The sequence below is a fragment of the Xenopus laevis genome, chromosome 1L (assembly GCF_017654675.1).
Source record: "Xenopus laevis strain J_2021 chromosome 1L, Xenopus_laevis_v10.1, whole genome shotgun sequence".
NCBI lineage: Eukaryota > Metazoa > Chordata > Amphibia > Anura > Pipidae > Xenopus > Xenopus laevis.
Window position 1 is genome coordinate 127,054,060 of NC_054371.1, and position 24,211 is coordinate 127,078,270.

Here is a 24,211-nt window from a genome sequence, read left to right on the forward strand (position 1 = left end):
TTAAAAAACTTGAGATATGAAGATTTAAATTACAGAAAGGTCTCTTAGAAACTTGTGTTTTTTTTTATATCATAATTTGAGATACCTTCACCAGTAAAAAGTCTGCCCCCGGGGGGAACCTGGAGCAGTGCCAGGGGGCTAAGCCTGAAAACACATGGAGGCCTGTTTATCAAATGTTGGCTTTTATTGGTTTTAGATGTTTTTGAAACCACAACTAAACTCATAAAACTCTAAAACTACAAATGGCATGACATTTAATAAAGTTCCAAACAAAAAAAGTACAAACTGAAAATAATGCTCTAAAAAATACAATATCTCTAATACCTCTTAAAAATATGAGTTTTTCAGACAATTCTTAGTGAAAAAAAATCCGAAAACCTCTAAAAGTCGGAATTGATTAAAAACTGATAATTATTGATAATTATTATGGATAAATACTCTTAAGCAGTCCCCAAAGTATACGCACAAAACAGACAGCCAACTAATCCCTTTAACCTCTCAGTTTCTTTCCTGCCTCCAGTGAAAATAACATCCCATTATTCCCCTCAAAAGAAAATAACTTCACAAACTGTCACAAATAAAAACAAAATGTCAACAAGCTGCAGGAAATGAACCAGTGTGTGTACCTGTGGGTTTATTTTCTACTGTATTACTCTATTTCTATTTAATTTTAAGGACTTACTCACATAATGCGACTACAAGGTATTAATCTTCAGCGTGCTCGCTGCTAGCAGCACAAAATATGTTTTGTAGCTTTGCTTTGTAATAATAATCAGGTTATTTTTTTCCATGTTAGCTGGTTTTGGGCCTTGTCCAAGCTGCTTCAAAGCAGTATATATACTTGTTTTCTAATAAGCGAGAGTACATTTTTTAACCTGAGAATTACTGTGGTAGGTATTGGACCATTAGGCTCCAAAATCATTATTCCCATAGATAGAATAATAGTCTTCATCTTAATACCAAACATTCAAATTATATTAATAAAACAGTGAGGCTGATCACCTGATCACTTTCTCTGGGTACATTAATCCATGTTGAGTTCTCTGAATCCATCCAACCTCCACTAGGACATCAAAGTAAATGAGATGGATTTTATTCCTATCACTCTCATGGTTTAAAAGTTTTATTCCAATCAATATGCAAATGAGTAGCAAATGTGATAAAGTGAAAGAAAATGATAGATATGTAACCTTAGAGATGAAGAGCACATCAATCAGTTGGACAGCAATTCAGATGGAGTATGTGTAAACTCTCAAAGCCTTTCAGATGTAAGAAAAGGAGGAGAGTGTGTAGCTATTTATCAAAAGCTACATTTTCTTTTTTATTCTTCAAATCCACCCTGATTACATCATGTCATGCCAAGTGCATTTTACAAAAAAAGAAAGTGGAGGGGGGAGTCTAGAATATATCTGTCAGGGATATAAAGCTGACAGATGAAATTTTCAATGTGAGAAGAGATGGGGCTATGAAAAATGGCATTAGTAAAATAAAAATATTTGCAGTGTCAACTTTGCATGTGTTCTTATATAATATACAGTAATATACAGTACATTACTGTACCACTAGGTAACTTTGATTTTTCAAAGTCCACCAATTGACTCCAAATAGGTTCTAGGAAGTCCCCCATAGGCTAAAACAACAATTTTGCAGGTTTTAGATGGCAAATTTTTAAAGAGACAGGACAATTTCGAAATTCTAATTTTAAAAAATTAGCTTGAAAATCAAATTTTTTAAATTCTTTGATAAATCTGCCCCATAGTTGTAACAATTTACCACAGCTAGGTACATGGGTACAACCACAGAGTACTTTTCCAGAGTGTGAGACAATTTATTAAAATTGTCCAGCCAAGTAAACAGCTATAAAAGGCCTTTCAAAATGTGCCAACGAGATATATTGTATAGGAAACAGCCTTCAGAAGAGATATATTTAAGGGTAAACATGTTGAATTCAAATTCATTGCTACTGTTTAGGCTTTTAGATGATTTTGCAGAGAACTGAGCTTTCGCCCTTCAAAACATATCCATGAAAATTGCTTTATTTTCTTAAGTATAGTGTTTTTCATTTGAAAATGTTGTGTGTGTAAACAATAGTTTCAGTTGTTATTGGGCATGCATCTGATGAGTGTATGTGTCGATCAAAATGTCTATATTCACAGAAGGAATCAAACAAACACAAACAATAAAATCCTCTTACAATAATTGCTGCATTGACGTAGATTGCTGGCAAGCTGAAATTATTGATTTCATTTTTGTGTTACTTGCATTTAAAATACACCATAACTTGGATTTAGAGTACAAGTGTAATCATACAGAAATGTTCCATTGGTTCACAAATTGCATTTGAATCCTGGGGTCAGTTTAACCTGCTAGGTGCTATAATTTGCTCAAGCAATAGAAGTTATTACCTAAATTAGGGTTGGACTGGCCAGCCAGAATTACAAGAGGATCTTCTGGTTACCCCTATCATCTTCCTCTCATCACCTCCCATTAGCCATTTCTTATTGCCACCATAGGCCAAAATAAAATGTATTACATTTAGTGCTGGCTACATCAAATTGTTGTGAAACAGGGTGCAACATAACAGGTTCCCTAGAGGAGGAGTTAGCCTAGAGGTTAACTGATTAGCCTTTGACGTCGAACCTCATGCTGGAGACCCTTGTTTGAATTTTTGTGGCAACTCATAGTGAACATGAATATGTTATTTAATCTCATAATGTCCTGTCATATGTGTCATATATAGTGGGAAAAAGTGCTTTCCATCTCTGTTTGATTCTAGGAGGTCCAGTCGAACACTGTCTATATTTAATGCAGAAAGAACCATCGTATTATTTTTATTTTTCAGGTTATGGAATTGGGCTTCCCCCAAACTCTCCTTTGACATCTAATATCTCAGAACTGGTCAGCCAGTATAAGTCAAGTGGATTTATGGATAGCCTTCATGACAAGTGGTATAAAGTAGTTCCATGTGGAAAAAGAAGTTTTGCAGTTACAGAGGTAAGCAGGGTTCCATTATATTGAATTTGGGTTGTTATGCTGGATACACCAAAAGCACAAATGCCTTTCGTTATGTTTAGTTGTGAGCGAATCTGCCCCATTTTGCTTTATGGAAAATTTAGCAAAATATCTGAAAAATTCAGGGAATTGTGAAAAAAATTGCAAATTGCATTAAATTCTATAGGCGACTTTTTTTTATAGCAAAATATATTAGAGTCTACGAACTAATTTTTCTCACTCCGGTTTCACAGAAAAATCAGCTAACGGCAAAGCTAAATTTTGCCACGAATCCATGAGTGCCAAAAAAATTCCCTTATCACTAATTATATTATATTATATTATTTTATAGCTCTTCCATGAGCAATGTGCAATAGAACAGTACTGTGCATTAGGTTAGAAATAATGCAGTTGCAATAGTAGAAAGGGAAACATGAAGGTTAAATTGTGGGATCTGACAAATTATCTTATAGTTATCTATAAGGATTTGCAAGATCACTAACTGGATCTGGAAAGCAGAGCTCTGCTAAGGCAATAAAGATAATTTTGCAGTTCCAAAATGCAAGTTTTCTTGATGTGTTATTTTCATGAGGGTTTTGTATTGCTTATAAAATTAAAAATGTGCATAATCATAAACAAGACTGACTTTTATCCACACTGCAAAAGTAGCCCTCATAATTTTATGTCAGGATAGTGCCTCAAACTAAGCTTGGCAAATACTGTACGCTAGTCACAATCCTTGGCTATTTTTATTGTCCTGGGCTTTCAAGCAGAATATAGCAATAACATATCCAAAGTGAAGAATCTCTATAAGGACACTAGCAACAGTAGAAAACCGAAAATGCATATTCCCTTGAGTCATTGGGAAGTCATAGTGTAGAACAAAGAAGAAGTCTGCAAGGTAATCAGCATTAACTCAAAATTCTACAGAATTCATATAAAAATAAAGTTAGAGTAAAAATGAGCCAAAGGTAATTGAAGGTGACGCTATGGTGCCAAGGTCTCATCATTGGCATGTGGATACAATTATATTTTGAATTATTAACTCAACAATATGACAGATATACACCTAGTGACTTGAACAAATAACTACTACTTTTTTGTGCCAAAGTGGTATTACATTGCTCATAGTCAAATGATATAAATTTGTACAAGAAGGGTTGTACTTTTGTATTTGGCTCATAGATAACTATGGAAATAGAGCATTCTCTTGTACACACAGACTAGAGCAGACCAGAGGTACTCATAAACTCAAAATAATGCACAAACACAGCCTCACACAGAAACATATGGACAGACACACATTAAATATACTCTGTGTCTCCCGGTACTCTGCATATGACAAGTAGTCTCTAGAAATGCGTAAAGCAGACATGCACTTATGGCATACATTTTGGAATAAAGTAAATTAAAATACAACATGTAACTGTAATCTTTGATTACTTGAACAATCAACATGGTTCAGAACATTTTGGTAATAGCTAGCTGCAAAGACTAAACAGAGTGTAACTTTTTTCATTGGCACTCAGTTTTTCACTCATTAACTGTCCATTTAGAACTGTAGCAGGCAAACTAGGGTTCTCATCTCTGGCATACATAACTAATAGCATAATGTGTTATATTGGAGACTATCCAAGACTGAATTTATTGATAGGCACCTGAGGGCCTGTGCCTAGTGTGGCAGCTTTTGGTGGGTGGCCCTCATGCGCCATAATAATAAATACATTTTAATGAGAACATTTTAAAAATCCCCCCAGCCTTGTGTGAGACTATCCACATAAATAGTGGAGCTTGGGGGAGTGGGGTATAGGTTCTGATGTGATGCATGCCGAAAGTGACATCACTTCTGTACATTTAGGGGCAGATTTACTAAGGGTCGAATTTCGACGTTTAAAAAACGTCGAAATTCGACCCTCGAATTGAAATCCCTCGACTTCGAATATCGAAGTCGAGGGATTTTTACTGTATTCGATCGATCGAACGATCAAATATAAATCGTTCAAAACAAACGATCGAAGGATTTTTATTCGACCAAAAAAACTTGTGCTCTGGAAGGTCCCCATAGGCTAACATTCACTACGGTAGCTTTAATTTGTGAAGTATGAAGTCTAAGTTTTTTTTAAAGAGACAGTACTTCGATTATCGAATGGTCGAATAGTCGAACAATTTTTACTTCGAATCGTTTGAATCGAAGTCGAATTGTTGAATATAGCCTATTCGATGGTTGAAGTACCCAAAAATTTACTTCGAAATTCGAACTTTTCCAAATTCGAACCATCACTCGAGTTTAGTAAATCTGACCCTGGGGGTTTGCTACTAGGTTGCTAGTGCATTTTTTATAATTCATACATAATGTGTTAAGTAGTGGAGTATCCCCCAAAATACAACTGACATATAATGCATGGTGCTTTTGAAATTGTGAACATTTTGCACACATTTTGTCTTAATTGTGCTTTTTTGTGCAAACTATTTGACCTATTTAATTCTGGGCTACAATTAATAAGAATCGTAAGACTATAATAAAAATAGTTTCATCCCAGAATCATTTTAGTGTTTTAGCCTTTAATGTTGGTTATAATGTTATTATAGAGATGCTACATTACAGCAGATGGTACTTACTATCCATTTAGTTGGCTCAGATTGTTTGTTGTGTACTGATATAGCAGGAAAACAAATGAGAGGAAATAAAACTGCAGTCTATTTTGCACACTCACAGATAAATCTTCTACAGCAGGGGAGTAATATAAGCCCATGATGAATGACTCCTATCATATCAAGAGGATGCCCCCAATTTAAATATGAAAGTGCAGTGTTAAACATGGACCTCACACGCTATTGATTATTATCATTAGAATGTAAGAGCAACTAAACTACAATTTCATGAGATGAGAAATATATTTTAAAAGATAGTGGTGTACAATTAAAAATGTAAGCTGTAACAAAGAAATACTTCATGTGAATGTATTCAGATACAGTTATGGGACCTGTTATCCATGCTTGTGGGTTTTCCGGATAACCGATCTTTCCATAATTTGGATCTTCATACCTTAAGCCTATTAGAAAATCATGTAAGTATTAATTAAACACGGTAGGCTGGTTTTGCTTCCGATAAGAATTAATTATATCTTACTTGGGGTCAAATGCAAGGTACTGTTTTATCATTACAGAGAAAAAGGAAATAATTTTTAAAAATTTGGATCATTCAGATAAAATGGACTCTATGGGAGATGAGCTTTCTGTAATTTGGGGCTTTCTGCATAACAGGTTTTCTTATAACGGACCTCATACCCTTGTTTAGTGTCCCTGCCACCATACTAAGAACATCTCTTAGATGCCACTTACTACGGTAACAAAACCTTAATCACTTATTTAAGTTATTAAGTTATTTGTGGATATCGGAATGACCGGTACAGTTTATACAGAAGATATTTGATCAGTCCCACTAGGTGGCTCATCTCTTGAGATTAATATGAGAAGCAGCAGATTATTGACCACTGCTGTTTTCCACCTGACGGTAGCTGAGGTCAAAACACCCCTAATAGCTAAAGTGTTTTAGAAACAAGGTTAATTTAATGTACAGTAATTAGCAATACGTAAAAGCTGAAAGAATATTAGGGCAACTAACTAGAATTAAATGGTAGATAGAACAAGAAACGTCCATTTGCCCCTATTTTTTTTTATAAAACTATTAACTAATATACATATTTAATCTACTGATCAATACAACTAGATTCATTAGTGTATTTTCTTTGTTTTGATAATTCTTCAACAGTGCTAGACTGCTTCCAATTACTCCTTGAAGAGCTATACTTTAACACCTTGCTTGCTTTAAAATATAACCATCTCATTTCTAGTAAAGCTATACATGAAATGTCTACTAATTAAGACTGTGTAACAAGTGTGTACAGTGAAATATAAAATGATTCCATCGAGGGCTATTATGTTCCTCCCTTAAGTATTTTTTATGTACAGTGTCTGGCACTGAAACTTAAAATTTAAGATATTTTTTTTAAAATGTATATCTTTCAAGAGATTGTTACATTTTACAATGTAAATACCTTTCCCACGAGCGCTTTCCAGATTTTTTTGTTTCAAAGATTATTTATGAACGTGAAAAGATAAATCGAATGGTATTCAGTGATTGAGAGAGTGTTTTTCATCAACTCAGTTAAACTGATATTGATATGTTAAATCTGTAGCAAGATATGTTATAGTTTACAAATCAAAATACCATACAGTAGGCATGCGTATAGCCTTATAATAAAATGCTTTAATATACAAAAGCCAGATTAATGGTTCTCTATACTGCAAAGTGCTTACATTTTTATGAGTATAAAAGTATCAAATGGGCACGCACATTGATTAAAGTAAGTAGTATTTAATATTATTCCCTTTGGTGTTCATTGGCATTAATGCATTTTAAATCATCGTGCTGTAGAAATCGCAAGCACTTAAGGATTATATTTGGTTATTACATGTATTCATTCGGCATTTCACAGCTCTAGAACGAGTCTGTATCTTGTACTGTTGGAACAATGACTTGTATAAGTTTTCAGTTAACTCTTAATAAAAGCCAAAAAAAAGATAAAATCTAAAGGTTATTCACCCAGAAGGAGCTCATTATATTTCTTAAGCATTCAAGTGCTGGTTGGGTTTTTAACATTCTGAAATAAACACATATCATTCCTACATCCTTGTTTTTTGCTTCTCCCATCTGTTTCTATGATTAAGCACACTTTTTCTACCTGCATCTTGCTTTTCATCTCCATACTTTTGCCTCCAATAAGATTATTTCTGTCTTAGATGGGATCAAAAACAAGGTACTGTTGTATTATTTATCATTACAGAGAAAAGGGAAATCATTTTAAAAAATTTAATTTTGTAATTAAAATGGAATCAATGGGAGACGGCCTTAATTCAGAATCTATGGGAGCCGCCCGTAATTCAGAACTTTCTGGATAATGGATTTCCAGATAATGGATTCCATATGCCTTGTCCAGTTATAAAGAGCAGGACTTCCTTTGCCTATTGTGCTTTATTTTGCATCGGCTTAATTGTGTGGCATGACGGGTATGATACAGATGCAAGTTTCCCCATTGAGCCCAATGGGTTAGATTATGAGCCAATGTGTGGCATACCTATTTAAATTGAAATTCTTGTAAGGAATGTTATATTGTGATTAAATATATATTGCAGTTTCCTTGCAATTTGAATTTCCGTAGTAAATGAACCCTATAGGCTTTGACTTAACATGACTGTTTTCTGTATTATAGTCACTCCAATGCTATTTGGGCATGTGTTTGGGATAATTGTCCTACTGAATGATTACGGTTTGACCAAGCTCAGGTTTAACACGGCTGAAACCATTTCTCCAGCAGAATTTTCCTGGATTTCGCACAATAGATTCTTGCTACTGCTTTAAAGGAGAAGGAAAGGTTAACACTAAGTAAGCCTTATCAGAAAGGTCCACCTAAATATACCAGTAACGCCTCAAAGTAGTGCTGCTCTAAGTCCTCTGTCAAAGGAAACACTACATTTCTTTCCTTCTATTGTGTACACATGGTTCTTCTGTATCAGACTTTCTGCCTTCAGCTTAAACCTCATTGCCCCGGGCATGAGCATGCTCAGTTTGCTCCTCTCCCCCCCCCCACTCCGTCCTCTGCTGTAAACTGAGCCCAGAGCTATAAGTGAGCAGGGAGAGACCCAGGCAGGAAGTGATGCCACACCAAGCTAATACTGCAGCTGCTATCCTAAACAAACAGAGAGCTTGTAGAGCTTTTTACTCAGGTATGGTAAAACATTCTACAGAATAAATATAGCATTCTAGCTTGCACTATTGTAGCTAATCTATTGGCAATGAAATGCTTCCATAGCTTTCCTTCTCCTTTAACAAGACAATCAGTCTCTGCTGATGAAAAACAGCCCCAAAGCATGATGCTTATAACCTCACTGTAGGCTATCAATATAAACAGCTCTTCAAAATAGGGATGCACCGAATCCAGGATTTGGTTCGGGATTCGGCCTTTTTCAGCAGGATTCCGATTCAGCCGAATCCTTCTGCCCAGCCGAACCAAATCTGAATCCTAATTTGCATATGCAAATTAGGGGCAGGGGGGAAATCTCGTGACTTTTTGTCAAAAATGTTTTCCTTTTCCCACCCCTAATTTGCATATGCAAATTAGGGCTCGGATTCGGTTCGGCCGAATCTTTCACGAAGGATTCGGGGGTTCAGCCGAATCAAAAATGGTGGATTCTGTGCATCCCTACTTCAAAACAGTCCTACTTTATAGAGATTTGGCACAAAAGTTGTCAATAGTCAAAAAGATCCATGTAAAGACACATTTAGGCTTTGCCAAAACCACAAGAGTTGCTCATTTGCAATGACGGAAAGTATTTTGTCATCATTTAAGACCATAATAAAGCTTTTCATTCACTAAGCAAAGTTCTGTGCTCCCACCAACTTAAACTCCATGGGGCAGATTCACTAAAGGGGGAAGTGGCCAACGCTAGCGTCAATTCGCCAGAAATCCCATCTGCAGGGACATTGCCAATTCAATAACAAGCATAGAGGACAATTCACAGTAAAGTGTGAATTTTACTGAACGTTACCTTTTTGCTAGAGTTTACTTCACCACCTCAGACCAGGCGAACTGATAAAACGAAGCTACATCTTCCTCAATCTTATGTCAGTGGCATCATATATCCTGTATGCCGGAAATGCATTAAAGTTGTCAAAAACACTTTTTTTTCTAAAGCGGGATTGCCTTCAAAAGTCCAAACTATTAAAGACTTATATGTGAACACTTTTTTTAACTAATTTGAGGGCATGCCACATTTATATAAGGGTGGGCTCATATCTAGGGCATTAGAGGATCTCTTCTGTCTTTATTATGGCTCATTGGACATTTGATTTAAAAAGTGGCCACTTCAAATATTTGCACCAACAGTGCTATTCAAGGCACTCGCTCTATTCAAATCAACCTAAGCGCAAGAGTGCTAGCAAAGTTTCGCTAGACAGAAATCAATTTGAGCAAAAATTCGCTATGAAAAGTTTGCAATTGCCGAAGTAACACTAGCTAAAATCTGCCAGCATTCGGCTGCTGAGACCCTACTTTGCATTTCAGTGAATAAGCATAGTGGTAACGAATTTGAGCCTGGCGAAGTGGAGCGGAGAGTGGCAAAGCGGTCATTGGTGAATTTGCCCCCATGTTTGCAATGAAATCTGCTGTTAATAGCATGCTATGGACTACTTTTCATTAGCAGTGGCTGGGCATCTTGCTAAAATATAAGTAAGAACCGATTACCGATACTGCAAGACTGGCAAGAACTTAAGCCTGTTAAAGCAGTATGCCCAAATGATGATGTGTTTTGGTCCTGCTGCTGTTCGTTTGTAGCCTGTTCCGTCAGCAACTTTTTTTGAATTTGGTTGTAAAGAAAAAAGTCTGTAACTATTTCATTGCCTGAAATTACTAAACAAAAGTCATATCCATGTGAAGGGCTCCACTCTGAAAGCTAGTGGATGTATGAGGCAAAGACTGAGGTATCAAGAGAATGAGGCTTGAAAGGTTCTCCAATAGTGATGGGCGAATTTATTCGACAGGCGCAAATTCGCGGCGAATTTGCGCGATTCGCCGCCAGCGAATAAATTCGCGAAAGGCCCGCAAAAATTCGCCGGCGTCAAAAAAAAATTTCCGAAAAAAACGGACACCGGTGTCAAAAACAGGCGCCGGCGTCAAAAACGGGCGCCGGCGTAAAAAAAACGGGTGAATAGTGATGGGCGAATTTGCAAAAAATTCGCGAAACGCCACCGGTGTCTCGTTTTTGACGCCGGCGTCAAAAACGAGACACCGGTGGCGTTTCGCGAATTTTTTGCTGTTTCACGAATTTCGCACAAAATTCGCGAATTTTTCGGCGAAACGGCGCAAATTCGCCCATCACTATTCTCCAATAGTTCTCCAACATATGCTGATCAAAGCTACAGATGCAATAAATAATTCCAGTGAATATGCTATATCTTATCAGCGTTACAGTGGTCATTTTGCTATCAATGATATAATGGGAACTTTTTTTTGGCAGGATTGCACTTCAAAAGTCAAAGCAGCAGAAATAATGTTTCTGGGCATTAGATACTGAACAAAATGTGTTTAATGCCTTAAGTGACAATATTAAGAATAAAGAACGAATGGCAAGCAGGGTCTTGCCATTAACTGAACTGCTGACAATGTAGAGCTGGAAAAAAGCTTTATCAAACAGTTCATAGTGCTGCTGGGCTACAGATTTGAGCTGTGTTAATGTTTAATGTGGGAAAGCAGTTCTTGATGCTGCTGGGCTATAGATTTGAGCAGTGTTAACCTTTAAAATTGGAGTATGCTGGCGGTTGTATTTCAACAATGCTTGGGTATCCCATGATTGAGCAAAACTGTTGTGGACAGTTTACGTCCTGAGTGACAAGTATTAAACCCACATACTGTAGCCTTATAAATCACTAATATACCACACCATGGATCTGTAAAACAATATTTAGACACCTATCACTCCATTGAAGTTACAACATTCTGGCATTCATTTTAATTATAAATTTGCGCTGGCATTGCATATAGACTACCCAACTTAAACAGTTTTGCCTTTAATTATTTTTTTTACATTGAAAAATTTTAACATGCTGTAAATGATATGATGTGTGCATAGCTTTCATGTTAAGGGAATATATATGAAATTGCTGATTGATTGCTATCTACAAAGTCTGTTCATCTGGCATGCACCTACAATATGTTCTAAGCACAATATAATTAGCTTTAGTTTAAGTATTATCAACTTTTATAGCATAGGCAGGTGCGTATTTCCTTCCCAGTGGAATGATTCATTTTGTGAATGTTAAACTTCATTTTCTTTCTTACAATTCATCACACACTTTGAAAGCCTTTGGCTTTAACATTTTAATTTCCCACTTAGATACATTCTGTCCAGCTGCACAAAATATTGCAATGCTAGAATATGTTAATTGCTTTTTATGCATATTATTTTCACAGACTCTGCAAATGGGCATAACACATTTCTCAGGACTGTTTGTAATGCTTTGCATAGGATTCGGCTTATCTATTCTCACAACCATTGGAGAACATATTGTATTCAGATTGGTCCTACCAAGAATTAAAAAGAAATCAAAACTAAAATACTGGCTGCACACTAGTCAGGTATGTATTTGTTTCAAGCTAATGCAGTATGGTATTTTTCATGTGCTGATTAAATGCAGTGTGTACCAAAAGCTTGCCAATTAAATGTAATTTCTTAGATCTCCTTTTTATAGTGAGAAAAGTCCCAAAAACGTTACAGCTACTGTCAATTACTAAGGAAAACCACTACAGGAACTGTAAATGCTACACTAAGGTCTTCTCCATCTCCACTGATCTCTCTGTATAAAGATAATAATAATTGCAATTATGTGATGCAAGTATACATGTACAACATATTACTTACTGAATATAGGTAGAGCTATTCCAAATAGTTTTATTAGCTATTTAACATATCCATAGCCATATTCTAAGTCTAATTAGAGTGCCCTGGGTCACAGTACCCTGAATTAATTTAGGAAAAATGGTAGCTGTTTATGTATGTGTGCACTATGGTTGTATAAAAGAGAATTTCGAAAGATGATTCTGCTTTTGAACTACTGATATTTAAAATATGTAAATGTGGTTTTGTACTGTATGGTAAATCAGAAATTACAATTTAAATTAAAATCAAAATGAAATTGCATTTATAGCCACATATTAGGACACCTCTAATATTATTTTAAATGGCAAAACCTTTTTGTTATACTTTATACATTATATTTATATAGCGCTGACATTTTCCACAGACATTTACAGAAATGATACATTATTCACATCTGTCCCTGCAAGGAAAGTAGCATATAAGGTCCCTACTAACAACAAGCGATGGTCTAAGTCTTGAGGTGTGGGAGGAACCCCCACGCTGACACAGGGAGAACATACAAACTGTTTGCTATAGCATTCTGACTGGCATGGGACCTGGAACCCCAGGGCTGCAGAGCAGCAATGCTAACCACCGCAGAACTGTGCTGCCTATGGACTGTGACGCTTATTGGATTTGTTGAAAGTACAGCTAAGGGGTCTATTTCTGTGTAGAAAGTGGAGTGAAGCATTTTAGACAATATTGCTCATAGCAACCAATCAGATCTTTGTTTTTGTTTTTGAACTGTTGAAATCTAACTGCTGATTGGTTGCTCTGGACAACATCACCATTAATGCTTCACTTCACCTTTTATACAGCATCATATTAGCTCAGTTTGGCATTTAAAAAATGATTGTTATAAATGCCCATTTGTATTAGAAAGGCAATGTAAAAATACATAATTTTTAGTGTAGCATAATTCTTTTGCATGTTGTATGTTCCATCTGTAAGTAATGGCTTACAGTGTGTTATTTAGAATACCTTCACACATGTCTTTATTAGTAGTAGGACAGGACCTTAGAGTGCCCTAGTGCAAGAGAATTAAAAACACATTCATTGAACTAAACTGAAGTTCAGAAGGCCCCTTAAAGTTTCTGTCCCTATTACAACTGCAGATAGTATCTTCCTTGACCTCATCTACCAGTGTCCTCAGATAGCCAATATATTTATATATATATACACACACACACACACACACATACACACACACACAGGGGCAATTTACTTAGCTTGAGTGAAGGAATAGAATAAAAAATACTTCGAATTTCGAAGTATTTTTTTGGCTACTTCGACCTTCGACTACGACTTCTAATCAAACTAAAAAACGTTCAACTATTCGACCATTCCATAGTCGAAATACTGTCTCTGAAAAAAACCTCGACCACCTACTTCGCCACCTAAAACCTACCGAACAGCTTTCTAGGCAATTTCTGATCAAAGGAAAAACGTTCGATCGATGGATTAAAATCTTTCGAATCTTTCGATCCAATGATTAATCCTTCAATCGTTCGAACAGAGCTAAATCCTTTGACTTCGATATTCGAAGTCGAAGGATTTAACTTCGACAGTCGAATATCGAGGGTTAATTAACCCTGGATATTCGACCCTAAGTAAATGTGCCCCACAGTGTTTAAAGTGATACTAACACGTTCCTATATAAATAGGAACATGGTGGTATCAGTAAAAATAAGCTGCATGCGAAATATAAGCAGTTTAAAGCTCCCCAAAGCACCTGAGTTGTTTCAGTCACGCTGGGGGCGGCGCGATCCCTCCTTGGCTGGGGTCCTGTTTTTGTTTGTAATTAGTAGGGATGTACCGAATCTACTATTTTTGATTCATCCGAACCCCAGAATACATATGCAAATTAGGGGTGGGAAGGGGGAAACTTTTTTACTTCCTTATTTTGTGACAAAAGTCACACAATTTACCTCCTGCCCTTAATTTGCATATGCAAGTTAGGATTTGGATTCAGCCAGGCAGAATCCTGGCCGAATTCTGAACCAAATCCTGGATTTGGTGCATTCCTAGTAATTAGCCTTTGGAGGGATCACGCCAGCCCAGTGTGACTGAAACAACTCAGGAAGATGATTTAATGGTGTTGAAGGGTCACCATTACTAAGGTTCGCTGGGCTGAGGGCGACTTTGGGGAGCTTTTAGCTGCTTATATTTCGTGTGCAGCTTCTTTTCACTGATACCAACACGTTACTATTTTTATAGGCATTTGTCAGTATCACTTCAAGTTCCATAAGATAATACTTAGAAGAAAATAGAAAACATTTCAATTAGCTCCTGTACTCTACACTCCTAATTCTCTGGCAATTTACCCTTCCACAAGAAACCAGTATTATTTCTACTTTTTAAATAAATGCTTTAATTCACAGCATGCACATAAAGCTCATATTCACTGTGCTGTTTTATAAAGTTAACACCAAAGATTTTTTCCGTCTGCAATGTGTGCAATGCTCAAAGAATTCTTCCTTTTGTTTGCATTCATTGGCAGCTAATCTAGTACAAAGCATTCGGTTTCATCTTTTCAATGTTTGTAAATGTTCCAGTACTAATGGAATTGCTGTCCAACTATCATTTCTTTTACTCATGTTCATTTATGCAACTCCAACGCCATGACACAAGAAGAAGACAGATATAAATGGTGATCAAGGTCCTGGCATCTCTCTTTTTATGTGGTACTGTTTAGTTCTTCATGAAGTCTTTTGATAACAATAAAGGTAGCAGACTTAAAACATTTACAGTACAAAAGCCATTTAAGTCCAGGACAAATACCGCTGATGAAAAAGGACACAAGAACAGCAGCATGGCTTTTAACTACGGTTGCAGATTGGAAAATACTTTTGACTAGGAACATCACTTTATAGAAATGAAAATTCTATGTGCTGGTCTTACCATACCAATCTAAAATATTAAAATGTGTGAAATAAAAATATAAAAAAACTACCTATTTCCAATTGTGTTAAATATTCATCTGTGGGAATAAGCATCTTTCGTTTTTTTTTATTTTAATAAAACAGCGTCTTCACAGAGCTCTGAACACATCATTCAACGAGGAGAAATTTCAACAGAAATTAAAACGCCAGGAGAAAAGGTAAATTGTTAGGTTTAACACTGCTAGACATTCCATTGTGATGGAGGAGAGCATTTTCCTAGCACAGGTTATGTTTATAGCCCTCAATAATGGATTGTTAAAATGTTGCACAGTGAAAGCTGAAAGCTAACAAGGTCTTTATCTACAAGTTTGTTGCCTTTTTATATAAAACGTAGGAGGCTCAAACAGTATATGCTGTTTTTACATATTATGGCAAACCAGGAACAAAAAGAGCTAAAGGGAAACATATATAAAAGGAACTATGAAGTCATTTTGATACAATATCTTCCCTTCATACTTAAACATTAAAAAGATAATGTAATACAAGTTGCCAAATTTTCCAAGTACTAATAACTCATGTGCAGCCAACTGTTTGCTTTCAAACATACTAATAAATGCTATGGTTATTACACAAGAAGCAAACTTTGAATCTTTTATTACATTAGATCCTTAAGCCTTCCATTGGATTGACTTCAGTTTCTATTATACAGCTCACTGAATGTCTGTTTGAGTTTCCATTTGCTTTGATTACATGATGTTGACATCCCTGTTCATGATGATGAACAATAAATAGTTTTTTTTCACTGCGTTCCAACCTTATCAAAACGTATCGCCTCAGAAAATGTTTGTTCAAATTAGAAGACACTGTATCTGAGCACATTTTGTGTTATTTGAGGTTGATCTGTTGCAGTATTTATGGAAATGTTGTTTGAGCCAATTGTAATTTTTCCAAATTATAAACCGTTTAGAGACAGGTTTTGGGAATTATTAAGAATTATGAGTAAGTTTGGTGAAGCCTATTTTTTTATGAATTAGGACAATCCAGCATTTATTATCCTTTTATCTGTTTTTGAACTACAACTATAGCTAATGTTGAGAGTTTTTGTTGGGTGCTGGGTGCCATACTGCAACAATAGCTGAATATCACAGGTTTACACTCATTAAAAATATTCCTTGCCCTACCACCCCCGTCCATCATTCCTGTTTACAACCAATGCTCTACACAGCCCCTTTATGTGCGATATTTGTTCCTATTTAGATACCAAGAGGTAGCTTGTGTTTTGAAGAAATTAAAATATAATTCCCTGTTGCACTGCACTGGTACAACTGGTGTGTTTGCTTCAGATACTGTACTATAGTTTATAAAAACAAGCTGCTGTGTGGGGACAGCCATTCAAATCTGAAAAATTAGAAAAGGCACAGGATACCATATAAATCTTCTGAATGTATCTTATCAATTGTGTATCGAGTGTTGGAATGGCTGCCCCATGGCTACACAGCAGCTTGTTTACATAAACTATTTAGTAGAATTTATGAAGCAAGCATACCAGTATCACCAGTGCAGGGCATTAGCACATTTTTTTGTTATTCCTTTAAAACATTTTCATTTTTAGTATTACTGTTCCTTTAAGTTTTTCAGAGAAAGGTCTGATACATTTTAGTTGTTACTGTATGTGTTCTATGCTTTCTGCTGCTTTGCACCATGCATGCACAAAGGAGCTGCAGCTGCTCTGATATATATCTAGATTTTGTATCCTAAAAACTGAAAACATATTGTGGTTCTACGTTCAAATACCGAGGGATGCAAAGATTGCATTAAAATGTGAATAGTAGGGTGCAATGTATTACTCCTCTTTGCTCAGAATATGAACATGCTCAAAAAGGGTTGGGCCTTAATGGGCCTTCATGTACCTAAATATACCATATTTTCCATCAATTTTTCCATCTTGAACACTCTGCCTTTCCAGCAAACATTGGGGCAAATTCACTAAGCCGCGAAGCGCCGAACGCTGGCGTAGTTTCGCTAGTGTTAATTCGCAACCTTACGCCAGGCGAATTTTCGCAAATTCACTAACTTGCGCAGTGTACTGAACGCTACCTTTTACGCTAGACTTCCTTCGCCACCTCAGACCTGGCGAAGCGCAATAGAGTAGATAGGGATTGTTTTAAAAAAAGTCAATTTTTTGATGGCTGATAGGCTGAAAAAGATCGAAAATTTTTTGGGGCTCCCCTTCCTCCCCCCTACATTTCCTGACTCATGGCAACTTACCTAGACAGTGGGCACATGTGTAGGGCAAAATAAAATTTTTATTTGCTGATTTGAAGGTTTTCTAGGCATTTGTAGTGCAGATACGTGTTCCTCCATTGAAATTTGAATTTCGTGCTGTATGCAAATTAGCCTTCGCTAGCGTAACTTCGCTTTATATAGCGAATCAACGCTAGCGCAACTTCGCAACCTTACGCTGCCCCTGTGTGCAACTTCGGATTTTAGTGAATTTGCGGAGCCCTGGCGAAACTACGCCTGGCGAAGTGCGGCGAAGTGCGGCGAAGTTGCGCCTGGCGCAACTTCGCATCTTAGTAAATTTGCCCCATTGAGTATTACCTTGCCTTACCCTGTTGTCCTCTTCTATTGTCCACTTCCCCCACAATATACATTTCCCACCACTGTTTTATTTGTAAAGATCTTAATAGTTTGCCAATTGCTGTAACGTTTGACCTCTGTATTCCTTCACATACAAGAGCAGTTGTTATTATTACAACATATGCAAGAGTAAGTCAGCCAATGTCACATATGCACACTTGTCTTGCTCACTCACACATCACTGGTCAGTAATTTTGGTATGATCGTGGTCTCCCTCATATGCATTGTTCTATATTGATACATAACGGTGGGTGTAACATAGCCCTCTAAAAGTGCTCTTGTACTTTGAACACACAGGTAGTTTGAGGTTACACATATTCTAGTAGAGTAGAATTTTAGAGATACACCACCAGAGGACTAAGGCTTACAGATAAAATTCTTTACAAAAAAATGAAACACTTTGTTTAAAGTAAGACATTTTTATTAGGAGAATATTTTAAGGGGGAAATTAAAACATCTAAAATAAGACTAATTCATCCTATGGTATTAAATCCCACAGGGAAGTGTTGTGTTTTGTTTGTAGAGTTTGCTTGATACCAACTTCTTTAATTTTATCCCCTTGTCTGGCCTCCAGATATGCTGAGAATGCACACCCAGACAATATTCATATAAATGACTGGTCTTACTGGCTGATAGATTTGAACTACAATATCATTACCACGGCCACTAACACAGAATGCCTGTTTATTTGTTAACTTTCTCAGGTAGCTCTTCTAAACAACTTACATTCATTTTCTTTTAGCAGTTTATGAGATATTTGGTTTTCTAGACTTCTTTTATAAGGTTGTTGGCTCAACCCCAGGGTTAAATTCAGGAAGTGCATAGACAGTTAAGGTCACTAACACTCTTGGCCTTCAAAGTACTCTGCTGAGGTGAAGCTTGCCTAGCAGTATAAAACTGTCCAAATATCTCAAAAACTGATATAAATCATTATAAATAGCAAAAGTGCTCAGAGAAGTACCTTAAGTAAGTTTATATTGATTTATTTTTTTAAATTCAGACTATATAATACTCATAGCCTTACAATTGTTCCCCTTTTTCTTCATGATACTGGTCATTTCCCTGTGTGCCAAACTGTGTGTCAGTGAACCTCGGGCACATCATGCAGAATAATTCTGGTTGTGAGTAAAGCAATTAAAAGCACCTTCCAACAGTTTTATAACTCATACCTCCTGCTCTAGGGCATGCCACATACTATATTAACCTGACGGAGATACCAAGGGGGAGCCATACAGTTAGGGGAAAGTGACACATCTCTAATGCCAAGTTTCCCCTGCTGTGTAGTAGCCATGGGTCATGATAGAGATAAAGACTAAGACAGATCGTATCACAAGTGAAATTTGTCAGCAAACTTCTAGAGTCAATGAATATTTCTTCACACTAACATTAATCAGAAGACTGCACAGCATTGCAGGGAATATAACAGAAAGGGAGCGGTACAAGGAAAATACACTCGCCAGTTTTGCTGGAAACAAAAGAACATGAAAATGGCAGTATACTATATTTATCTTATTTAGCCGAAAGAACTCTAGTTATATACAAGTTTGTACAAAAGACTTCTGATTCAAACTGTGAGTTATGATTATAAAGTGCATTCAGTCTCTAAAAACTAATACAAGGCATTTAATCTGCATTCACTGAACTACCAATGAGTTCCTACATGCTAAAAAATAGCACTTTTTTTATTTTACTTGCATAGAATAATTGCAAATGGAATAATAAACCCCATTAATTATACTAGCTATAAGACCCTTCTCAAAAACGAGGGAGGGTTTTGAAGGAGAAAAGAAATATGGTCTTATTGGAATACTAAAACTTAAAGGCAAACTGCTGTATGAGGAAGCAAGTTTTAACATTTGCAAAAAATATATGTAAATGATGGCAGTTAACTTGCTTCTACATTGCTGGCTAAAAACAATTGCATTGTTTCTAAAAAGGGCATAACAAACTACTTGCTAAACAGATTTAGACTGACAGTTATTCTTATATATTTTTTTTTACTGATCCTCATTGCACCCTAACGACAAGGGATTTGGTAAATTAAAATCCTCAATACAATGGTAGGAGGGTGGTGAGTCCTACAGGCAAGAAGCAGTTCAGGATCACTAAGGGCAAGAGGAGGAGGAGAGATCTGGAACAGGACAGAATGTTGTGGGTAAAGCAAAACTGAAGAAGGATGGAGCAGGCAAAGGATAATCTGGAGTAGAGCAGAGCAAGTAAAGCAGCAGGATAGACTGGAATGGGATGGAACTGGTGAATAAGCATGAACAGGAACTAGGAAATGGCAGGAAAAGATGTCAGCCATTGACAAGGCTCAGAAGATTCAAGCAAGAATGCCCAGGTCAAAAAGTGATGCAAAAGTTGAAATATGCCACATCCATCTCTGATTAGCCACCATAAATAGCCAATATGGCATAATGGACATAATGAGAAAGGAAGGTGAAAAGGTTCAAAAGGAACCTAACTGCTGACCTTCTGGTGCAGCAGTTCAGAACAGCAGCCAGTAATTCAGAGGTTCCTCTTTGAATCTCAACAGAGACCTAGAAATGACTAGGTCATTAGCAGAGTGCCAAATTTTTAGCTCGTTTCAATAAGTCCGGACCAAAAACATACAATGACAAAGTCTTATCTGTATATTGCATACCTCTGCTAAAACAGCTTCCTGATCACAACTATATATATATTTTTTGTTTCTACATTTTGGGATAACAAACTTTAATCTCTATTAATCTCTATTAACTTTGTTAATAATTGGTTTTTAAGGGTTACTGCCCAGTTGCAAATGTGCCAAGTGTCAGTAAGTGATCCCAAGAGTATTCTAAATATTTTGTATCTTTTGGAGGTAATGTTTTAATCAGACCTTAAACCTCAAACCAAATTGAACATGACATCACCCTTATACAATATGCTAGGCTGTTGCAGACTCAAAGTGAATAATTATCTGACACAGCTTAAAAGAAATGTTAACACTTGTACAAGTTGCCATGCGATTGCTCACAGAAAGGGTCTGCCACTCATTTCATTTTCAAAGAGGCCATCACTGAGAATAGATGATGCACATTTGTAGAAAAATAAACATCTGTGAATTAAATAATGTATTCATGGTTGTTTCTGGCAGAGGCAGCTCATGCAATCCCCCCCCCTCCCTCCACAGGATTTACCTTTCCTGCACTGGAGAGGGTCCGGGGGGCAATGGCGCTGTTTAAAAAACAGTAATTTGTCTCTTAAAGTTACCAGGAGCTGCTTTTTGCCATACCTGGTAACCTGTTCAGCGTTGTTACCAGAGGTGAGTTTTTCAACTTGGCTCATTGGCACAGCAACACGAACTGCACTATATTTTGCTGATAAAAGACATACCTGCCTGGTATATAGCTAGGGTTTTGTGCATAAGAATGAGCTTGTAGTAAGAACAGCCCCTGCAGAAAAACACAAAGGGGCACATTTACTAAAGAGTAAAGTGGCTGTTGCTAGTGAAAATACAAAAGAAATACAATCTACAGGGACACTAACAGGCATAGAGGACATTTCTCTAGCGACAGAGTTCATTGCTAGGGAAATTTCACACTTTTTCGACAGGCAAATTTTCACTCAGACGAACGATCGTTACTCTGCGAATTTTACACTACAGGTTATACCTGGTGAACTGATTAGATGAAGCTACATCCTCAGCAATATTATGTCAGTATCCTGAAAAGTCATTATAAAATTGAAACCGCTGGCGTTTATTAATATTTTAATGTGGGATTATGTTTAAAAGTTGTAACTGTTAAATATATATTAAAAAAAAAAAACATAAATCATCATAACCATTTGAGGGGCATGTCCCATTTGTTTTAGGGTGGGCTCATGTCTAGGGCTTTAGAGGATCTCTTTTGTCTTCACTTTGCTTTGTCTTTATTTTTAATAATAAGTGGCCACTTCAAGCAATTTCACCAACATCTCTAATAAAAACACATATATGACACATATGTATCCGCCCTAATTAAATTGACCTAAGACGTAAATGTGTTAACAAAGTTTCACTAGGAAGAAAGTAATGTTAGCGAAAGTTCGTCATTAAATGCTTGCACTGATGAAGTTTCTCTGGCGAAACGTCGCCATCGTTCTGCCAATCGTACCTTTGCATTTTGATGAATTAGAATATGAGCTGTGAATTAATGTTTGGCGAAGTTGTGTTCTGAGGCAAAAATTTGCCCTTTACTCGATATTACCCCAAAGAAGTATTAAAATTACATGTAAAAGCAGTTCACAAAACCCATTTGTGTTTTTTTAATCTCATATTTGCAAATATATTTGAAACAGGCAGAAGCAACCCGTGATACCCAATAATAATAATAACAACACAGAACTCAATGTGGCCCCTGTGTTTCAAATAAACTATTGGGTTCATCAAACCCACTTAAAACAAACACGTTTCTACCCCTGTAGTTGGCCATGCGTGGTCAAGAGTTGACAGCATTTAGAAAAACTAAAAATATAAACAAGGTTATTTTAACATTATTTTGTTATGATGCCATTTTACATATTCTCCAGGATAGCAGAATTGCTATGTTAATTGACACTAAGGTAAATGCCATATTGGCAAAAACTCCCCATTTGAAAATAATTTAAATTATGTTATTGCCGTTCAGCTGACAGAATAACAATAGTAAAGGCTTAAAGACAAGAAAATTATTATAATATATGAGTTTTCTAGAATTTTGCTTTCATCACAAGGTATAATTTATTGTGTATAGAAAAGGAAAACTGTGCAGTATGTATGACCCCTTATTTTGAAGATGATCATTGGCAGACTGTGTTTTGCTTTAATTACTGTTATACCCTAATGGGTCTTGGGGCTTTTATTCTGCCATTCTGTACTCTCCAAGACACATAATAATGCAGTAAATAATACAAATCAAAATTAAACAAGCATAATATTTGAGAACGTGTATGTATATTTTTATTTATACAGCGCTACTTATGTACGCACTATTGTACAGCAGAATAATAAATATATAGAACAAACAGGGGGTCATTACAATAATAGATACAAAAAAAAAATATAGTTGCATTAAACAGTCCCCAGAGCTAAGGAGACAAGAGGATGGAGGTCCCGTCCCAGTAGAGCTTACAATCTAAATGGGAAGGTAACATACAGATACAAATAGGTGTATCTGTATAAGAATATTAAGTGCTGCAGTTACAGTGGGTGACACTGCCATATAAGTGCTAGTTCCCATTTCAGGTGTTATGCGAGTGCTACAAGAGGTAGTCCTTGAGGTTTTTTTTGGAAGAGACTGAGATTGTTCTTTGGCTGCTTGTGTATATATCTCCATGACAATAGCAAGGACAAATACCTGTCATGCATAACATACATTTCAATAAATAATCCATAAGAATGGATACAAGTATGACATTTAAATGTCTAACCATACGTCCCTGGCAATGGTTCTACATACTGTATGTATACCAATAACTGTACCAGCCACTAGCAGCTTTAACTCCCCAGCATGGTGGGATTTGCAAACTTACCATACATAGCAAATTTCTCCCAGAGGCCCTTTGCGCTTAGAGAGGAACTTAAAGCAAACTGGTATCCTCCAGAATACCAAATCCATGTACTTCCTACCTTTCCAAGGGCCAATACTCTTGCCAAGAACCAACCCCCCCCCACACTGTGACTTTTATACCCTAACCTGGACTTAATATTAGTGATGGGTGATTCAGACCCATTTCGCTTTGCAAAAAAATTGCAAAAGGAGAAAATTTGACAAAATGAATTGAAGTCTTTGTGCGTCAAAATTTTTTGGTTGCGCGAAAACTGAACATCATTTTTGCTGCATTAATATTTAATATGCACCTGCTAAAAACTTATTCTGTGCCCTACCAAACCTGCCCACAAATTGTTACAATTAACACAATCTGGTTTGCCAAAGAAGATTATGGTTAGCGAGTGAACTTGCTTTGCTGTCTCCTTAAAATGGATGCACTTTCTTTCTGTTCCCGATTCAAATTCCCCCTTCCACTATCTTAGCTAACCCCTACTGAGTTAACCCGACAACGTCAGGAGGGTCCTGACACGTTATTCCCCACTTTCTCCTCAATTTGCCACTCAGGGGTCAGCTTTTAAGTTCAATACTGTCAACACACCTTCCAAAAAATATAATAATTCAAATATTTTATTGGGAATTAAATTAAAGAATATATATATATATTGAATAAAAGCTACCTTTTTTGACAAT

General features: G+C 36.5%; 1 protein-coding gene across 1 annotated transcript in view; it reads left to right on the plus strand.

The window, feature by feature from the left end:
- Window positions 1-24,211, plus strand: part of LOC108713682 (glutamate receptor ionotropic, NMDA 3A) — a 193,529-nt gene that overhangs the window by 160,718 nt on the left and 8,600 nt on the right. The window contains exons 6-8 of the mRNA XM_018257197.2: window positions 2,843-2,994; window positions 12,021-12,185; window positions 15,492-15,565. Coding sequence (XP_018112686.2) covers window positions 2,843-2,994; window positions 12,021-12,185; window positions 15,492-15,565 — 391 coding nt within the window. The remainder of the gene's footprint in view (window positions 1-2,842; window positions 2,995-12,020; window positions 12,186-15,491; window positions 15,566-24,211) is intronic.